Raw genomic sequence first — 22,055 nt, 5'->3', positions numbered from 1 at the left:
GAAGAAGAAAAGAGATAGGGAAAGCGAGAGAGGGGGGACACACAAAATGGTGACGTATTCAGAGTTAATTTTGAAAGTTCTTAATCAATAGCCGACCTCTGGTGATAAGCTTCTCAATTTCCTGTACAATCGTAGCTGCTATTGGTCGACTTCTTTTTTCTCCAAGACAGCGTCGAGATAAGGCAAAAAGAGTTTCGACAATATTCTCTGGCCAACTGCCTGCAGTAGAGTCCAACATACCGGTTATCAAACATCCATCGTCGCTGTAGCTGGACTATAGGAAAAGGTAAACTATCAGAGATAAGTTTCATTTGTTTCACTCATCATCCTTTCTATCCCCTTTTCACTTCTAAAATTTCAGTATAGAAAAATCACTAGTTGACAAGTGCGTAAAATATTTGACCAATAAATGTTTTCTTTCTTTAAGCGTATATGGTAAGGTGAATATTTATTAACACAAAAAGTAATAATAAAATTTCAACTCCAGCCAACGGAGAGCAGAGCTTGATGTGTCAGGTTAATATATAGAATATAAGATAAAATTGATAATTCAAAGCGATGCAACTTCAGATCAAAATAGAACAAATCAAGAAAACAAACTGGAAAAGGCAAAATATTTCAGCAAGATCAAACTGATTTACAACATAAGGGATCAGGTACCTTGATGAATATCTAGCCCTCTCTGATTTCAGTGGAGGAATATGAAGCTTCTTAGAGCGCGAAGATGAACAGAAAAAAACGAGAACCCCAGCAATTGCCTTACCATTTATATAGTTAGCTGGAGATTGAATGTAATAATATTACATTGCTGTTTGTAATTCTTTTTTTGTTTGAGATTAAGAATATCAAGAAATAAAAAGAGGGTTTGGGTTTATGTTAAATTTCAGAGCTTTACGGGACAAGGAATAAAGGAGCCAAGAATTTTTATAGCCTTATTCTGGATTACCTGTAGAGGTTTTAAGTGAGCCGAAAATGTATTGAGACAAATTACAGGACAACATTTAAGATAGAATTCAGTGAGAGATTGATGCAAGTTTTAGAGAATGGAAAAAGAAAACACAGATTTTTGTATAGAAAGGCAGCCCAAATTACGAGCAAATTTATGACGTAAATAATCAGAATGTTTCCAAAAAGACAGCATATAATGATCCCATAATGTACCTAAATGATTTAACCCTTTTTATCCTACTTTGACCTAAGAACTGTTCTTCTATTCTGATACTACGCAGTACCTGCTTTGAGTTCCCAAATATCATAGGCCAAGTTTTAATAGGTTTGGAGCAAAGTAGCCACAAGAAAACTACGTGTTAAGGGAATTCACTGCTGTCACATGTTTGTTGAGAGGGACAAAAGTATTATTGGTAGTTTCATTCTTATCAAGAGCTAAAGGTGCTTGAAAAAAATATTTAAGACGACTGTAATTGCATCAAATTACTCTAGTCTAGATATAAGGATTCAACGTACCCGATTAACCATTACGAAAAATCGATCTGACGCCACGATATAGTCCTCTCTGTCCCTCCCACCTAGGATAAAGAACACGAAGGATATAGTATCCTTTCCTGGCTCTTATCATTGTAAAAGTATTAAAATCACACAAAGTCTGGTTTTCTCACAAGAAACGGTATAACACTCTGCTTAGAGCCATACAATAGCTTATCACACCCAAAACAAAAGAAAAAATCAGAAAGAAAAAGGTTTCTTTACTTCTAAGCAAAACGAAGAATTCTCATACATAAAAGTCAACCGTTCTTAACTACAAATTAATTTTATTTTATTTTTCTCACCAAGTTCATCAATGTAGCGCACCGCGGTGGGAACTACCGGAAAATTCCAAGTCGTATACCCTTTCTGAATAGGTTAATTTTTCTTTTTTATAAGAATGACATAATATCTTGAACTGATTCGCTAAAATCATCTGACAAATATACCTTTAAAGCAATTTGATCCACTTCTTTTTAAAAGACTTTGTCTCTAAGTTTTTATATACCTTGAGACCAAGTTGAGATATATTTTATTGTAAAACCTTTAATTTGTAATTTATATTGCAAAGTCTGAACTTGATAAATTTTTCTTTTTGTTCCGTGATCAGTACCTCACACTGAACAAGTAATCTCAGCAATAGGTCAATGATTTTAATATAACGGTGCTCTTTTGATGAGCACTTTAAGTTCCATGGAATAACGTTGTTTTGACGTTCAGCATTTTTATAAAATGAGCACTTTGTTTTTAGCCCAAGGCTAAAACTGTTAACAGGCTCATTTTCTGACAGGTCTTTAACCTCTTTTTCAGTTTATATAAATGATTTTTCATTTTTCTATAAGTGATATGATGTAGGTAGTATTCCTAGCTGTAATCACTATGAACATAATAACAAAATATCAAGAGTATTACAAGCAAAGACGTTGATTGGGACGTGAGAAAAAAACATAACGTAAGAGGTACCTAGTCGGAAGCAAGCGTAGCATTTCCTACTATTATATCAGGTTTGCATGTATTGAAAGACAAAGAAAGAAGAGGACCCAATACTGTGTTATATACAAAGGAATGATTCATTTAGTACAGTAGAGTACTTGAAACAACTTAAACAGAGGCTACTTCTTCCCTCATAAGATGGCGGGTTAGTTAGGAAGGGTGACTTTTCTCATCAGATAATCAAGAACTCAACAATCATCAATATCTTCTTCCAAAAATTAATAGCTATATTAAGTGACTAGTATATTTGTAAATTTTTGAAAGACCTCCGATTAGCAGGATTCATACTTAAGGAGTACCGTTTTTCGATAATTAAACTGCTTCACTGCTCTGTTAAACAACAAATTCTTCATTTTTATTATTTCTACTTAGGTACAAAATATCACTTATATCAAAATGAAAAATCATTTATATAAACTGAAAAAGAGGTTAAGTACAAAAAACAGCATATATATATATATATATATATATATATATATATATATATATATATATATATATATATATATATATATATATATATATGTATATATATATATATATATATATATATATATATATATATATATATATATATATATATATATATACCCATTTTGATTTTCTCTAAGTTCCATTTCAATTCCCTTGGTGTTGTATGGAATATTCCCTTTTCTCGCTAGGAAATAGATGAAGAGCGTTGTAAGCTTTTTATAATAAAATCTTTTTTACCATTGGTGTCGGAAAATCAAAGAAAAAACTTTCTTGATCAAACTAATAATCATTACCAATGGAATTACAGAATTTGACTGAATTGCCAGAGGTGGCCTACATTCTACTCTTTTAGCATCGGCATGGATCACGATCCATTGTTCAACCTCTGCGCAGTCCCAGACTCTGAAAAGTTTGGAGGTACGTGACCTAGATCATAGAAAATACACACAGAGTAAAAACTATAAAAACTTACTAGCAGTCGATTATTTTGATCAATAGGGGGCAAGCCTGTGAGCACTTCAAGGATCACCTAGTAAAAAAAAAAGAAAAAAAAATTCAATATTTAACAAACACATATATACACACGCGCTGCTAGTGGGAGGATATTGAGGGCATGGGTTTGATGTTAGGGGGTGGATGGGGCTGGCTGTGCACAACCTTCACGCGGTGGCCCTGTTTTCACAAATCTCAGTGGACAACTAGCAGCGCATCCAGGAGATCCAGAATCGAACATACACTCTTTTCTAAATTAGAAACCTTATATGTTATTAACGGAAAACTTGAATAAGTGACAGTTATTGCCCGGGGGATGTTGAAAGTTCATTAACCCCTGAATTATAGGTATTTGACTTTTGGAATATTTTGAACAAAATAGACTGTTTTGAAGTCCATTTATATGGTATTATTTAAGACAAAATAGCGCTTTAAAATTTCGGTCGGGGTCTATTTTATTCCATAAGTTTTGGAATAAAATCTCGTTGATAATTTTTTTGGAGAGGGGAGAGGGGATGAGCCAGCCCAAGGAGGGTTAGGGGTCAGTCCCCATAAGTTTAGAAAGAAAGTATCGTTAATATTTTTGGAGAATGGGGGAGGGTCAGATCATGGAGGGTCGGCTCCAATAAGTTTTGGAATAAAATATCGTTAATATTTATTGGGGGGAGGTGGGTCGATCCATAGAAGGCCCGGGCTCAGCTCCAATTAATTTTGGAATAAAATATCGTAATTTTTTTGGGGAGGGGACATGGAGGGCCAGGGGTTAGGTCCCTTAGGTTTTGGAATAAAATATCGTTAATAGTTTTCTTGGGTGGAGGTCGCGTCTTTGAGGGCCAGGGGTCAGCTCTCATAAGATTTGGAATATGATATTGCTATTTTTTGGGTGAGGGGATGAGGGGTATAGAGGCATGGAGGGCCAGGGTCAGTTCCCATAAGAACAGGGAACTATAACTTCCAATTTCCAATCATTTGAGCCTTCTCTGAAGTTTATACGACCACCCCTTTCATAAAATTTTGCGCCACCGGGACATAACATATAACGCTTGCCCCGGGCTCTGTAGGGTTGTGCCGACCCTGAATTTACTGTTAACTGATCTTTGGACTATTTTGAACAAAATGGCTACCTCAAAATTTTTATCGGATGCATTTGGAGAAAAAAGGGCTTATGGGACGGGAGTGGGTCTTGCTTCCCTCTGACCAGTTTTTACTCTTAAAAAGGAAACTAGAACTTTCAATTTCCAATCAAATGAGCCCACTCTGAAGTTTATACGACCAACCCTTCCATAAAAGCCTTATGTAACCCCGGAGCATGGCTTATTACACCTGTCCCCGGGCTCTGGGGGCTGTATCAACCCTGGAGTTTTGTTATTTGATCTTTGTACTATTTTTAACAAAATGGATATCTTAAAATTTTTATCGGAAGCATTTGGGAAAAAGGACCGAGCGGGGGATTATTGCCCTCCGATCACTTTTGACTCTTAAAAGAGCAGAAGCTCCAATTTCCAATCAAATGACACCCCCACTCCCCTAAGTTTATACGGCCATCCCTTACATATGAAGTGCCTCTGGGGGTAAAAAAGAATAAAATATTGAAGCCATATGGTCTTTACCATAGGCAACGCTATAGCGTTGCCTCTGATTTATTGGCTTAAGGAATACGAGACAATAATGTGGTTGAGTTATAGGTTTACAGACAGGTAAACATCAACAATTAATCAATAAATAAGACTTCCAAGGTTCCAAAGTACTGACAGGAGTAAACTTACAATTAGCACATGCTACATACTAGGAGCTACAAATGCTAAAAATCTCTCTTTTACTCTTGGCCTCGTCTTTTATAGATTTTTTTCTCTCAGCCTGTAATTTTTGGCTCGGAAGTCCATATCTTTTTTCACAATTTTTCCAGTCTTTCTTTTATGAGTCTTTTTTCTTCACACATTGACGTTTCTAACTTGCACCTTTCTTTGCTATATTTTATTTTTAAAAAAAGGTAGGGAAATGATATATATTTTTGAGTTTATTTGAAATCAAAATAAAAAAAAAAAATGATTCTCAGAAGGTACTTCGTAATATTCTTTTCTGGAAAGGAGCCGAGAGGCAAAATAAGTTTGAGAACAACCAGAGTAGAGAATTAACCAAAATGAGTTCCTCACCTAAAGTTACTACCATTTAGTACAACGGATAGTATATATATATAGTAATAATACGGGATAGTATACTTTACAATAGTGAATAATTGTAACTTACTATATATCACCCCAGCCATGATACCACCCCAAACTTAATATTACTAGAATTCAAGTGCTGTTAAAAATAACCCGGAAATGTGAAATATACCATGATCCCATTGCTGATCCCTAATAGAATTAGAAATCACGAAAACGCCAATAAGGCATTGCTTTAATCATTTCATTCTACGAGTTGCGGTAGAATCTTTTGCCCAAGAATCATGAATTAGTTTTAAATAGTAAAACCTCCTTAGCCCTTTCATTATTATTTTTTCTTTCTTTCTTGAGTGTATATGCATTATGTAATAGATGATTTACAGGTGTATTTCCGTCGTCACAGGCTTACTGGGAATAGTACGAACGCTCATTTGTACGGCTTATTATTTATGAATAAACCATTTAGTTACTTCTATGCTTGTTCAAAAGTATTTTAGACTATACGACATTCTTTGTGACTCTTTTTGTGTGTCTCCTAAATAAAAAATCAAGCTCTTAAGACAAGAGACGTGAAACATTTTGCGAAATACTTTAGAAACCACAAACACTGTTGCAAGCTAGAATACCTGACTGGTAACTCTAGCTAGTTAAAGTCCTTGCTGATTTTTAACTTTCTATGTGGATAAGTTAATTGCCAAAAACGAGAATTGATAATCGAAATTTAAATATTTGGTCAGTGTTATATTATATCGCCACTTTCACAACTATAGGTTGTAACTGGCATATTCACATTTATGAGATAATTTATATAATATATGAGATAATTTATAATTTATATATCAATATATTTATATTTATATTACATAATATATATTAATATTTATACTTTTATAATAATATGAGATAATTTATAATTGATATATCAATATATTAGATACGACCTTTACAGCAACCATAGACAAAGGAAAGATTAACGTTCTCCACCATGATCTGTCCATGGCTGCCTCTTCAATCCTTATCCCAGCCATGCCCGTGTGGGTGGAAGCCATCCTAAGGTTCCAGAACTAGTGATTCTTTCTTTTACCATTAGGCCTCCGTTTCCAAATTGGAAAGGGGTCACAGGTAAAGACATCAGGGGATATGGTACCTGTTGGTTGTCTAAAAGCTTCGAATTTCAGCGGTTAATATGTGAGACCATCCGTTAACACGCAGAGTATGCATCGTACACCAATATTTGAATACTTCTAGGGAGCGAGTTCCTTCGATCTTTAAATGTCAGCAGGATAGATTTGACGGTTGCCCCATACACGCCTATCTTAGTTTTTAGGCTGATCTCATATCTTCGCTAGGGGAGCTTCTTTATACTTGAGAATACACCCCGTACTTATTCTATTTGTGCGTTAATATCATTCTCTGCCCCGTCCCCGTCTAGTTAGGATATTCCCGAGGAATATATCTTAACACTATAATATATATATATTGTCATATATGTTATATCATATATGTTATCAATAAGTTGACTCTCCACTATAATAGATGGGTTATTCAGGGCGTTTGTTTTCATCACTGTTATTTTGGGCGTGCTGATCATGAGTAAAATAGCCAAGAACCTTAGACTAACAAAAGAACAGCTCTAGAACAGCTCTAGTCTTATCAGCTCTAGAATGACGGTTTTTTTTTTCAGTGACAATGTTCTAAAACTGAAGTAATAGAGTTTTATAAGCTACGACAATGCCCATATTTCCAAGATTATTTGAAAAGAAATCAACGTAGCCCTTACTACTCATCCGTTACTGATTGTTTTGCTAAATAATTTCCCGTAGAATGGATTCATACACAAGGTCTTTGAGTATGTTTAACAAAGAGCTAATAGTGTCTTCTTAATTCAGAAATTGATCAAACAACTTACAACTCCAAAGCTGTATATGTCCCAAGAGGGTTCAACGACACCGCGAAAAGCTTCTAGGGGCATATAACAATTAGTTCCAACTGGCATTTGAGTCATGACCAATGTCTTATTCATTTCTTGATTAGAACCACATCTCAGAAGTCCAAAATCTGATATCTAAAACGAAATACAATTGGCGTAGACACAAATTAATCAGACAAAATAGAAGTAAATAAAAATAAGAGAAGCAGAATCTGATATATGTTGCAACACAAAAATGAACATAAAAACAGACAAATATGGAAATAAAAAAAAAGAAGATGAGTGAATAAATCTGTAAAAACCAGAAATGTAAATCAAAATTTAAAAAGAAAAGAGAGAATTAAGATGCCAAGTTTCTTATTTAAACCAAGACTTTCACAATTTTTGTATATTTAAGGGACTAAAACAAAAAATTCTATAAAACCTAGTTATTTAGAGACCTTTTTTTCTTATTTCCGACACTTGTGCATTTTATATAAAAAAAGAAGAAGAATATTTAGAAAGTTATCATGATACGACTTTTTATGCTGTATTCAGCGATACAATTAGATTTAAAATCTAACATGACAAATTGTATTAAGGAACCCTATTTTTTAAGTCTTGTTGTAATTACTAAGTATTGTCTTTTTCTCTTCTCTCATTCTCTACAGTGTCACCCGGCCATAAAAAAACAAATTTTATTACGGACTCTATTTACTTCTTCGTAAGGAGCCCAGAACTCAAGCCTTTTTCTAAAACAAAGAATTTATTAAAAAAAAAAAAAAAAAAAAAAACAAGCCATTGAGTTATCCCTTTTTACTGACTTAGAACTTTTAATATGCGGACTAATTGCGAAGAAACCCGGTTTGGATGCAAAAGTTATCAGATTTTTTTTTTAATAAAGGGGAGGGATGGGAGAGGGGGAATAGAAACACACTGAAAATGATTTCTATAATTTCTACTTTTTTCTGGAAGGGCAGCTTTTTCGGACAACTGTTAATGGGAGACTACAAGTTGGACAATTTTACTGATAGGTTCATTACAAAATTTACACAATTGTCTCAAACGATTTTTTTAAACCATGTTACTTATGCACAGAAAAAATGACTTAGCGAATTTGATTTTTCAATTGTGTTTATTATGATACTTATTCATCTTGAAAGAATTTCTTAAAAAGTAATTTCTTTAAAGCTGAAATACGTGATTCAAAATTATGGAACATAACAAAACACGATGCAAATCCTTTTGGTCATCTTAATGATTATGGAAAAACCGTGAGTGATAAAAAGTAATGGCTGCATTTAAAAGCGCAATAACCTCTCTTGAGCCAAAACGCGTGTGTATCACAGTTGCCAATTACGGGCCTTCTTTTACTGTCAAACTTGGAAAAAAATTACGCAAAAAAAAAAAAAAATAGTAAATAAACAAACTACCTTTGCGTTTAGGTCTTGATCCAAAAGAATATTTGCAGACTTTATATCTCGATGTACTAGGACTGCTCCATCTAGGGATTTTTGACTATGAATATATTCTAGGCCCTTTGCGACATCATGAACTATATCCACGCGAACACACCATGGCAGAGGAGAATTGTCGTCCTACAAAAGCTGATTTAATCACAACATAATCGTAGCTATTCAACTTTCCTAGTTTTCCATGAGGCTTCTAAATTAATTTACAAGCAGACGCTGAAAGTTATTCAAGTAAAAGCTACATCGGTCGATAGTCATGTGCCATAAGTGGCAAAATATAAACTATGCCTAGGCAACGAGTATGATATATGTGTACATTGTAGTCTACATTCAATCTGCTGAAAAATTTACGATGCATGCATTGTTTAATAGTAGCTCGTTATGGGACAAAATCACCACCACCTACATTCAGCCTACCCAAGATTACTCACGGGGTTTGTGCCAAATAGGCTAATTTTCTTACTAAAATAGGAGTTTTACAAACTTTTCGGACTATTACTGAGGCGATTCCCCTCTCCTAATTGTCATACCTAGCAAAATTCAGTGTCAGCAAAACAAGCCTTTTCCTTTGTATATACGTCTATTAGTATTTGAGCATATATTATTCTGTGTAAGTTTTTACATCTTTACCTTGAACAGTTTAGCTACAAATCTAGTTGAAGGTAAGAAAAACAAACAGAAAAAAAAAAATTATCTAAGAATAAATATATAAGCATAGCCCCAACTTCACAAGGGAGTTCCTCGCTAAAAACAAAAAAATAAAATTGAGACCAAATAAATGCAAAACATCTTGAAGTACCAATGACATTAAAGTAAAATATTTTTGTCCCCCGCCCTAGACCCATCTTAGGACTATTCATTGACGAAGGACTATTTTTTTTAATCCTGAAGTTTTAAGGTAGATACACATTTGGCCAGGATTGCCACATTAAACCGTGAAAATAAGTAAGTATAACTAATTAATGAAATTTGACAACGCTTTTCGTCCGTCTTTTACTTCCTTCGCTCAGATCGGTGCTCGTACCTTTTACCGGCACGGGTATTCGGACCTCGAAAAACATCATAGTATTTCCTTACACAAAATATGATATTTCCTAAAAACAAGAGCTAAGAGCTCATATGGCACTTGTGACGAGGCCGGAAGAGCCAAGGGCTAAGAGCTCATATGGTATGAGCTCTAGCAAAATTCTAAGAATCAATAGATTGATTTAAAAGAAAAATAAGAGGCTTATAGTCGGTCAGGATTTAAAATAAGAGCTCTGAGTCACAAGGTCCTTCTAAATATCTAAACTCCTTACGACCCGATCACCCACTCGTAAGTTATAAATACCTCATTTTTTCTAATTTTTCCTCTTCCTTCAGCTCCCCAGATGGTCAAATCGGGGAAAACGACTTTATCAAGTGAATTTGTGCAGCTCCCTGACACGCCTACCAATTTTCATCGTCCTAGCACGTCCAGAAGCACCAAAGTTGCCAAAGCACCGAGCCCCACCCCCTAAATCCCCCAAAAAGAGCGGATCAAGTACAGTTACGTCAATCACATATCTACGACATTTACTTATTCTACCCACCAAGTTTCATCCCGATTTCTCCACTCTAAGCGTTTTCCAAGATTTTCGATTTCCCCTCCAACTCTCCCCAATGTCAACAGATATGGTCGAGATTTGTAATAATGGCTCTGATACTTGAGTTCCTTCTAAGTATCAGATTTCATTAAGATTCGGTCACCCGTTCTTAAGTTAAAAATACCTCAATTTTTCTAATTTTTCTAAATTAACGCCCCCCCCCCAGCTCCTCCAAAGAGAACGGATCCGTTCCAATTACGTCAATCAGGCATCTATAACTTGTGATTATTCTTCCCATCAAGTTTCATCCCGATCTCTCCACTTTAATTGTTTTCCAAGATTTCTGTTTTTCCCCTCCAAGCCCCTATGTCCCTGGATCCGATTCGAAATAAAAATGGAGCATCTGAGACATAAGATCCTTCTATATATCAAGTTTCATTAAGATATGATCACCCATTTGTAAGATAAAGGTACCTCAATTTTCACATTTTCCAAGAATTCCGATTTCCCCCTCCAAATCCCCCCAATGTCACCGAGTCTGGTCGTGATTTAAAATAAGAGCTCTAAAGCACAAAATCCTTCTATATATATATATATATATATATATATATATATATATATATATATATATATATATATATATATATAACTAGCTGTTGGGGTGGCGCTTCGCGCCACCCCAACACCTAGTTGGTGGGGGCGCTTCGCGCCCCCCCCCCCAAGCCCCCCCGCGCGCGTAAGTCGTTACGCGCCATAATAGTTACGCGCCATTGTAGTTGTGTCCCTTTGTCCCACCTGTGAATATAGATAGATATATATATATGGTTTTAACTACGTAAAACTTGCGAATATACAACATTCTTTGCTGTCCCATTGTCTTTGCATATAAATAGATTGTCAGGTTTACCGACTCTTGAACATGCAACATATAATGGTCCATGGGAAAACAATCTGTATTCAGATCTATACCTCATGATTCTAATGATTGCCCTTGAGCTTTGTTGATGGTGATTGCTAATCGACCATTCCCTGTCCCGGTGTCCCGGTCGTCATTTACATCCCCCTGTTTCCCCCGGTGTCCCCGTTGTAGTTGTGTCCCTGTGTCCCGGTCGTCATTTATATTCCCTGTGTCCCGGTCGTCATTTGTATCCCGGTGTCCCGGTCTGTATATACATTCGTTTTTTAGTTTTGTTTTTCTCCTTTATTTTTTTCCTTTTTTTTCTTTTTTAGCTTATTTAGATTTTTAGATTTTTTAGTTTTTTTATTAGTTTTTAGTTTTTTTTTCTTTTTAGTTTTTTTGTCCCGGTCGTCATTTATATCCCCCTGTTTCCCCCGGTGTCCCCGTTGTAGTTGTGTCCCTGTGTCCCGGTCGTCATTTATATTCCCTGTGTCCCGGTCGTCATTTGTATCCCGGTGTACCGGTCTGTATATACATTCGTTTTTTAGTTTTGTTTTTCTCCTTTATTTTTTTCCTTTTTTTTTCTTTTTTAGTTTATTTAGATTTTTAGATTTTTTAGTTTTTTTATTAGTTTTTAGTTTTTTTTTCTTTTTAGTTTTTTTGTAGTTTTTACCTTCTTTTTAGTTTTGTTAATTTTTTTTTTACTTATGTCCTGGTCGTCATTTATACTCCCTGTGTCCCGGTGCTTTGTTGATTGCTAATCGAACATTCCTTTTGTCCTGGTCGCTTTCTCTTTGAGTGTCGTCATTTATTTTTTTCTTTTTTAGTTCTTTTAGTTTTTACCTTTTTTAGTTTTTTTTAGTTTTTTAGATGAAAATTTTTTTTAGTTTTTTCCTTTTTTTCTTTTTAGTATTTTATTGGTTTTTACCTTTATGTTAGCTTATTTTTCAGTTTTTTCCTTTTTTTTTAGTTTTTTTTTATTTTTTATTTTTTTTAGTTTTTTACCTTTTTTTAGTTTTTTTAGTTTTTTTAGTTTTTTTACTTTTTTTATTAGTTTTTAGTTTTTTTGTAGTTTTTGCCTTTTTTTAGTTTTTTCAGTTTTTTTTTTAGTTTTTTTATTGGTTTTTACCTTTATTTTAGCTTATTTTTCAGTTTTTTCCTTTTTTTTAGTTTTTTTTAGTTTTTAGTTTTTTTAGTTTTTTACCTTTTTTTAGTTTTTTTAGTTTTTTAGCTTTTTTATTTTTTTTGTTAGTTTTTAGTTTTTTTTGTAGTTTTTGCCTTTTTTTAGTTTTTTTAGTTTTTTAGCTTTTTTATTTTTTTTATTAGTTTTTAGTTTTTTTTGTAGTTTTTGCCTTTTTTTTAGTTTTTTCAGTTTTGACGTCACCTGATCCAGTTTTTTCAGGTGACGTCACCTGATCCACGATCCACAGATCCACAGACAACTTATTTTTATATATATAGATAGTTTTTTTTTTTACTTATGTCCTGGTCGTCATTTATACTCCCTGTGTCCCGGTGCTTTGTTGATTGCTAATCGAACATTCGTTTTGTCCTGGTCGCTTTCTCTTTGAGTGTCGTCATTTATTTTTTTCTTTTTTAGTTCTTTTAGTTTTTACCTTTTTTATTTTTTTTTAGTTTTTTAGATGAAAATTTTTTTTAGTTTTTTCCTTTTTTTCTTTTTAGTTTTTTATTGGTTTTTACCTTTGTTTTAGCTTATTTTTCAGTTTTTTCCTTTTTTTTATTTTTTTTTTATTTTTTATTTTTTTTAGTTTTTTACCTTTTTTTAGTTTTTTTAGTTTTTTTAGTTTTTTAGCTTTTTTACTTTTTTTATTAGTTTTTAGTTTTTTTTTGTAGTTTTTGCCTTTTTTTTAGTTTTTTCAGTTTTTTTTTTAGTTTTTTATTGGTTTTTACCTTTATTTTAGCTTATTTTTCAGTTTTTTCCTTTTTTTTTAGTTTTTAGTTTTTTTAGTTTTTTACCTTTTTTTAGTTTTTTTAGTTTTTTTAGTTTTTTAGGTTTTTACCTTTTTTAGTTTTTTTTAGTTTTTTAGATGAAAATTTTTTTTAGTTTTTTCCTTTTTTTCTTTTTAGTTTTTTATTGGTTTTTACCTTTGTTTTAGCTTATTTTTCAGTTTTTTCCTTTTTTTTAGTTTTTTTTTATTTTTTATTTTTTTTAGTTTTTTACCTTTTTTTAGTTTTTTTAGTTTTTTTAGTTTTTTAGCTTTTTTACTTTTTTTATTAGTTTTTAGTTTTTTTTTGTAGTTTTTGCCTTTTTTTTAGTTTTTTCAGTTTTTTTTTTTTAGTTTTTTATTGGTTTTTACCTTTATTTTAGCTTATTTTTCAGTTTTTTCCTTTTTTTTAGTTTTTTTTAGTTTTTAGTTTTTTTTAGTTTTTTACCTTTTTTTAGTTTTTTTAGTTTTTTTTAGTTTTTTAGCTTTTTTATTTTTTTTATTAGTTTTTAGTTTTTTTTGTAGTTGTTGCCTTTTTTTAGTTTTTTTAGTTTTTTAGTTTTTTTATTAGTTTTTAGTTTTTTTTGTAGTTTTTGCCTTTTTTTAGTTTTTTTAGTTTTTTAGCTTTTTTATTTTTTTTATTAGTTTTTAGTTTTTTTTTTTAGTTTTTGCCTTTTTTTAGTTTTTTCAGTTTTGACGTCACCTGATCCAGTTTTTTCAGGTGACGTCACCTGATCCATCCATCCACAGACAGACAACTTATTTTTATATATATAGATTTCATTAAGATTTGATCATTCGTTCGTAAGTTACAAATACTTCATTTTTTCTAATTTTTCCGAATTACTCCCCCCCCCCAACTCCACCAAAGAGAGCGTATCCGGTTTGTGTTAGTCACGTATCTTGGACTTGTTTTTATTCTTCCCACCAAGTTTCATCCTGATCTCTCCGCTTTAAGTGTTTTCCAAAATTTCCAGTACCCCCCCCCCCCCAATGACGCTGGACCTGGTCGGAATTTAAAATAAGAGATCTGAGTTACGATGTTCTTCTAAATATGAAATTTAATTAAGATCCGACCACTCCTTCGTAAGTTAAAAATACCTAATTTCTTCTAATTTTTGAGAATTAACCGTCCCCCCGAACTCCCCCAAATAGAGCGAATCCGTTCCGGTTATGTCAACCACGTATCTAGGACTTCTGATTATTTTTATCACCAAGTTTCATCCCAATCCCTCCACTCTAAGCGTTTTCCAAGATTTTAAGGCTCCCCCTCCCAACTCCTCCCAATGTCACCAGATCCGGTCGGGATTTAAAACAAGAGCTCTAAGACACGATATCCTTCTAAATATCAAATTTCATTAAGATCCGATCCCCCGTTCGTAAGTTAAAAATACCTCATTTTTCTAATTTTTCCGACTTAACCCCCCCCCCCACTCCCACCCCCAGATGGTCGAATCGGGGAAACGACAATTTCTAATTTAATCTAGTCTAGTTCCTGATACGCCTGCCAAATTTCATCGTCCTAGCTTACCTGGAAGTGCCTAAACTAGCAAAACCGGGACAGACAGACAGACCGACCGACAGAATTTACGATCGCTATATGCCACTAGGTAGATACCCAGTGCCATAAAAAAGAAAAAGAAGATAAATTGCGGGAAAATAATAAAGTAATTACTATATTCGAATGAGCTAAATTCATGAAAATATTCATAGTTCTACAATTTTTTTTTTACGGAAAATTCCATTTTTTTTAGCTTGAACAGTTTAGCACACAAGTACTTTTCCTTGTCTAATTTTGCTTGTATTTCTTCGTCCTCTCTTTTGGTCTGTGGCGGCAAAGAACCTTTTATTTCTCACTTTCCTTTTAAAAGTGGTCCTTTGCAAACTATTTTCAAAACAAGTCTTTACTTTGGGGAAAAATTATGGTTGCGGCAATAACTGCAACCTATTAAAGAATATAGTATACTATCTTTATAAACGAGCAATAATTGTATATTTATTTACGTATGTATATATTTTTTCTCGAAAACTGCTCCATATTTTGTTGGGAAAATTGGCAGCCTGGGATATTCTGGCCTATGAAAACGATTATATTAAACTAGCTGTTAGCCAACGATTATATTAAACTAGCTGTAGCCAACACATAGTTGGTGGGGGCGCTTCGCGCCCCCACAAGCCCCCCCCACGCGCGTAAGTCGTTACGCGCCATATTAGTTACGCACCATTGTAGTTGTGTCCCTGTGTCCCACCTGTGATATATATATATATATATATATATATATATATATATATATATATATATATATATATATATATATATATATATATATATATATATATCTATATATATAAAAATAAGTTGTCTGTGTGTGGATCTGTGGATGGATCAGGTGACGTCATGTTTGTTCGCATATAACGTCTGAATTATTTCACACTAATACAAAAGAAGAAAAAAGCTAAAAAAGGTAAAAACTACAAAAAAAACTAAAAAGAAAAAAAACTAAAAAAGCTAAAAAACTAAAAAAAACTAAAAAAGGTAAAAATCTAATAACTAAAAAAAACTGAAAAAAATAAAAAAAGGCAAACACTACAAAAAAAATAAAAACTAATAAAAAAACTAAAAAGCTAAAAAACTAAAAAAACTAAAAAAAACTAAAAAAAGGTAAAAAACTAAAAAAAACTAAAAACTAAAAAAGAAAAAAACTAAAAAAGGAAAAAACTGAAAAATAAAAGAGAAAAAGAAAACTAAAAAAATACGAATAAATATATATAAAAATAAGTTGTTTGTGGGTTATGTCTGTCTGTCTGTCTGTCGAGTGACGTCGTGTTTGTCCGCATATGACGTCTGAATTATTTCACACTAATACAAAAGAAGAAAAAAAACTAAAAAAGGTAAAAACTACAAAAAAAACTAAAAAGAAAAAAAACTAAAAAAGCTAAAAAACTAAAAAAAACTAAAAAAAAGGTAAAAAACTAAAAACTAAAAAAAACTGAAAAAACTAAAAAAAGGCAAAAACTAAAAAAAAACTAAAAACTAATAAAAAAACTAAAAAAGCTGAAAAACTAAAAAACTAAAAAAACTAAAAAAAGGTAAAAAACAAAAAAAAAACTAAAAACTAAAAAAGAAAAAACTAAAAAAAAGGAAAAAACTGAAAAATAAGAGAAAAAGAAAACTAAAAAAATATTAATAAATATAAAAAATATAAATATAAATATAATATAAATTAGCAATCAACAAAGCACCGAGACACAAATGACGACCGGGACACAGGGAGTATAAATGACGACCAGGACATAAGTAAAAAAAAACTAAAAAAACTAAAAAAATGGTAAAAACTACAAAAAAACTAAAAACTAATAAAAAAACTAAAAAATCTAAAAATCTAAATAAACTAAAAAAGAAAAAAAAGAAAAAAGGAAAAAAATAAAGGAGAAAAACAAAACTAAAAAACGAATGTATATACAGACCGGGACACCGGGATACAAATGACGACCGGGACACAGGGAATATAAATGACGACCGGGACACAGGGACACAACTACAATGGGGACGCCGGGGGGCACAGGGGGATATAAATGACGACCGGTAAAAAACTAAAAACTAAAAAAAACTGAAAAAACTAAAAAAAGGCAAAAACTAAAAAAAAACTAAAAACTAATAAAAAAACTAAAAAAGCTAAAAAACTAAAAAAACTAAAAAAACTAAAAAAAGGTAAAAAACAAAAAAAAACTAAAAACTAAAAAAGAAAAAACTAAAAAAAGGAAAAAACTGAAAAATAAGAGAAAAAGAAAACTAAAAAAATATTAATAAATATAAAAAATATAAATATAAATATAATATAAATTAGCAATCAACAAAGCACCGAGACACAAATGACGACCGGGACACAGGGAGTATAAATGACGACCAGGACATAAGTAAAAAAAAAACTAAAAAAACTAAAAAAATGGTAAAAACTACAAAAAAACTAAAAACTAATAAAAAACTAAAAAATCTAAAAATCTAAATAAACTAAACAAGAAAAAAAAGAAAAAAGGAAAAAAATAAAGGAGAAAAACAAAACTAAAAAACGAATGTATATACAGACCGGGACACCGGGATACAAATGACGACCGGGACACAGGGAATATAAATGACGACCGGGACACAGGGACACAACTACAATGGGGACGCCGGGGGGCACAGGGGGAAATAAATGACGACCGGGACACCGGGACACAAGGAATATAAATGACGCCCGGGACACTCAAAAAGAAATCACAGACTGGAACACCGGGACACAAATGACGACCGGGACACAGGGAATATAGTTTTTTAGCTTTTTTAGTTTTTTTATTAGTTTTTATTTTTTTTGTAGTTTTTGCCTTTTTTTATTTTTTTCAGTTTTTTTTTAGTTATTAGATTTTTACCTTTTTTTAGTTTTTTTAGTTTTTTTTTCTTTTTAGTTTTTTTTGTAGTTTTTACCTTTTTTAGTTTTTTTCTTCTTTTGTATTAGTGTGAAATAATTCAGACGTCATATGCGAACAAACATGACGTCACCTGATCCACAGATCCACACACAGACAACTTATTTTTATATATATGGATAAGATATAATCTTGCGTAACAGACATAGCGTAACAGACATAAAAGACAGACAACTTATTTTTATATATATAGATTTTTATATATATAGATACAGTTTGTTCTTTAGTTTTTTTTTCTTTTTTAGTTTTTTCTTTTTTTTTAGTTTCTTATTTTTATTGATTTGTTTTCTTCAATTTGTCAATGTTCATTCTAAAATTGACACTTGGAAAAATCTTTACGTGCCAAGCATGCTAAAAATCCAACAATTTATATTAAACCTCAAAATTTGGGGTATCTGTTTTAAGGTTTTCGAATTACTTTAATCTATTGTCAAAATATATTGAAATATTTGCGCAATTAACAGTTTTTTTATTTTTTTCTTTTTTTCAAGTTTTTTAGCTTTTTTTAGTTTTTTTTTTAGTTTTTTATCTTTTTTATTTTTTTACGTTTTTTCTTTTTAGGTTTTTTCTTTTTTTAATTTTTAATTTTTTTTTCTAGTTATTTCTTTTTAGTTTTTTTTTTAGTTTTTTACCATTTTTCTTTTTTCGAATTACTTTAATCTATTGTAAAAATATTTCGAAATATTTATGCAATTTCCAGTTTTTACATTCTAGTTTGTTTTCTTTTATATATATAGAAGATATAATCTGGCGTAACGGACAGACAACTTATTTATATATATATATAGATATATATGTTTTTAACTACGTAAAACTTGCGAATATACAACATTCTTCGCTGTCCCATTGTCTGTACATATAAATAGATTGTCAGGTTTACAAACTCTTGAACATGCAACATATAATTGTCCATGGGAAAAACAATCCGTATTCAGATCTATGCCTCATTATTCTAATGATTGCCCATGAGCTTTGTTCATGGTCATTGCTAATCAAACATTCCCTGTGTCTGTCCCAGTCTGTAATTTCTCTTTGAGTGTCCCGGTCGTCATTTATATTCCCTGTGTCCCGGTCTGTATATACATTCGTTTTTGAATTGGTATATGATGAAATAATTTTTTTTCCTTTTTCTCTTTTTAGTTTTTTTTTTTGGTTTTTACCTTTTTTAGTTTTTTTGTAGTTTTTACCTTTTTTAGTTTTTTTTATTTTTTTTAAGTTTTCTTTTTCTCCTTTATTTTTTAGTTTTTCTCCTTTTTTTAGTTTTTTTTCTTTTTCAGTTTTTAGTTTTTTTTTTGTTTTTTTTTTATTAGTTCTTAGTTTTTTTTCTTTTTACCTTTTTTTTAGTTTTTTTCTTTTTTAGATTTTTTTGTAGTTTTTACCTTTTTTAGTTTTTTTTCTTCTTTTGTATTAATGCTAAAGCCAAGGTTCGAACCTGGAACCTCTCGGACCTAAAACCTGGAACAAAGCGCTTTACCAACTCAGCTACTTCGGCTTGAATACATTTACCTTTTTTAGTTTTTTTTTATTTATTTTTTTTTTCTCCTTTATTTTTCAGTTTTTTCCTTTTTTTAGTTTTTTTTAGTTTTTTTTCTTTTTTAGTTTTTAGTTTTTTACCTTTTTTTTAGTTTTTTTTGTAGTTTTTACCTTTTTTAGTTTTTTTCTTCTTTTGTATTAATGCTAGAGCCAAGATTCGAAACCTCGAACCTCTCGGATCTAGAACCTGGAACATAATGCTTTACCAACTGAGCTACTTCGGCTTGAATACATTCGTTTTTGAATTGGTATTAAATAAAAAAAAACAAGTTTTTTGAAATGAAAGTAAGGAGCGAAATTAAAACTTAAAACGAACAGAAATTACTCCGTATATGAAAGGGGCTTTTCCTCCTCGACACCCCGTTCCTTACGCTAAAGTTTTTTATTGTTTTAAAAAGTAGAGTTGCGAGAAAGAATCAAACTTTAGCGCAAGGAGCGGGGTGTCGAGGAGGAAAAGCCCCTTTCATATACGGAGTAATTTCTGTTCGTTTTAAGTTTTAATGTCGCTCCTTACTTTCATTTCAAAAAACTTGTTTTTTTTATTTAATTTCTGAAAGTTTTTGAATTAATGCATGTCTGATTTTGGCTCTCCGTACATAAATTATTAAAATGAAATTTGCATATTAATTCTTTTTTTGGCTAAATGGCTTTCTCTTAGTTTTGATCAAACGATTTTGTGAAATATGTGGTGGGGAAGGAGGCCTAGTTGCCCTCCAATTTTTCGGTTACTTAAAAAGGCAACTAGATCTTTTAATTTTTAACGAATGTTTTTATTAGTAAACAAAATACGTAACTTAAGAATTAACTTACCATTCTTATATTTTTGATTATATATATGAGAGGGTTGGTCCCCTCGTTAATACCTTACTCTTCACACTAAATCTTGTTTTGTCCCAATTCTTTAAGAATGACCCCTGAATCAGAAAGGCCGTAGAATAAATAGTTGAAATTACTTCAAAAATTTTAGCATAGAGAGCGAAGTATTTATCTCCTCATAAATACCTCGCTCTTTATGCTAAAGTATTTTTAGAACCCCTCATATGCGTAATAGTCTCTGTTTGTTTTACGTTTTAATGCTTCTCCTTACTTTCAATTGAAAAAACTTTTTCATGTTTATATTTTCATTTTTTTTTTTTTTTATAGTAATGCTAGACAGTCCTGCGCCCCTTTTCATTGAATTTCTTTTCCCCCATGAAATATTCTTCCAAGGAAAGATCCTCCCTTATAGCCCCCTCCCCTGAACCCCACACCCAAACCAAAAAAATCCCCTTGATAACGTCGGTACACTTCCCAGTAACTATTACTGTATGTAAACATTGGTCAAAGTTTGTAACTTGCAGCCCCTCTCCCAGGGACTGTGGGAGGTAAGTCATCCCCAAAGACATAGTTATTGCGGTTTTCGACTATGCGGAACAAAATGGCTATCTCAAAATTTGATCCGTTGACTTTGGGGAAAAAATGAGCGTGGGAGGGGGCCTAGGTGCCCTCCAATTTTTTTGGTCACTTAAAAAGAGCACTAGCACTTTTTATTTCCGTTAGAATGAGTCCTCTTGCAACACTCTAGGACCACTTGGTCGATACAATGACCCCTGGGAAAAAAAACAAATAAACACGCACCCGTGATTTGTCTTCTGGCAAAAAATACGAAATTCCACATTTTTGTAGATTGGACCTTGAAATTTTTTCAATGGGGTTTTCTGATACGCTGAATGCGATGGTGCGATTTTCGTTAAGATCTTATGACTTTTAGGGGGTGTTACAAATTTTCTCAGGCTCGTAACTTTTGATGACAAAGACTAAATTTGATGAAACGTATATATTTAAAATCAGCATAAAAATCCGATTCTTTTGATATATCTTTTAGCATCGAAATGAGTTTCATTTACTATTGAGCCAGGTCGCTCCTTACTACAGTTCGTTACCACGAACTGTTTGATTCCCCTATTCGGTTAAGTTTCACTCTAATTGTTATGGGAATATTCCAACCCTCTTGGAAGTGCGTCAAGGTGGTGTTCTTTCACCGTATCTTTTCAGTATTTGTATCCGCAGTGTGTTATATAAAATTATGCCCATTCTTTTTTGTAATTTGGTAAATGTCTCTTGTATTGCATATGCGGATGATATACTTCTAGATCTAGCCTCTCGAATTCCGTATCATCTATTTCAAAACATTTCAAAACTGTTGGTCTGTCATTGAATATTGATAAGTATGAGTACCTAGTCTTTAATGCAAAGTCTATGCCCATTTGAAATCCGCGTTCTAACTTCTCCATCCATTGTGTCTCTGATTTGCGGCGGTCAAGCATTCATATTTATTGGAATCTACTAGCTTTTAGGATCAATATTGTACGGCATATTAAAGAAAACTTAAAGCGGGTTATGGTAAAATAGTAGCTAATCGTGGTCATTATTATCGAAAAGCGCTTGCATTGCTATACACTAGTTTTTGCGACCATTCAATACTTTTCCTATCTGGTATTTCACCTATCCTGAAAAAAAAAACAAGATCTGGCTATATTATATTATATTTCCGCTATTGAAAGTTTCTGTTTCATTTACCCCGGTCTTATAGGAAAAAGAAAATAATTCGGTATTTCGGGGCTTCTGACATTATTACTCCTTTGCGGTTGTTAGGCTCAAAATTGGAAAAGGATTATAT

At 32.1% G+C, this 22,055-nt stretch overlaps 1 protein-coding gene across 7 annotated transcripts in view; it reads right to left on the bottom strand.

Annotated features, from left to right (window-relative positions):
* LOC136029164 (interleukin-1 receptor-associated kinase 4-like) overlaps positions 1-22,055 on the bottom strand; it is a 102,428-nt gene that overhangs the window by 25,737 nt on the left and 54,636 nt on the right. Inside the window, exons 8-11 of one of the 7 annotated variants that reach the window (XM_065707266.1) lie at positions 8,949-9,113; positions 7,516-7,671; positions 3,422-3,478; positions 97-274 (exon numbers count right to left, since the gene is read on the bottom strand). The exons of the other annotated variants lie outside the window; for them this stretch is intronic. Of the exons in view, the coding sequence (XP_065563338.1) occupies positions 97-274; positions 3,422-3,478; positions 7,516-7,671; positions 8,949-9,113 (556 nt within the window). The remainder of the gene's footprint in view (positions 1-96; positions 275-3,421; positions 3,479-7,515; positions 7,672-8,948; positions 9,114-22,055) is intronic. 7 annotated transcript variants of the gene reach the window in all.

The sequence above is a fragment of the Artemia franciscana genome, chromosome 7 (genome assembly GCF_032884065.1).
Source record: "Artemia franciscana chromosome 7, ASM3288406v1, whole genome shotgun sequence".
Classification (NCBI taxonomy): domain Eukaryota; kingdom Metazoa; phylum Arthropoda; class Branchiopoda; order Anostraca; family Artemiidae; genus Artemia; species Artemia franciscana.
Note: the sequence above shows the minus strand (reverse complement) of the source record. Positions and strands in the feature narration are given on the sequence as shown.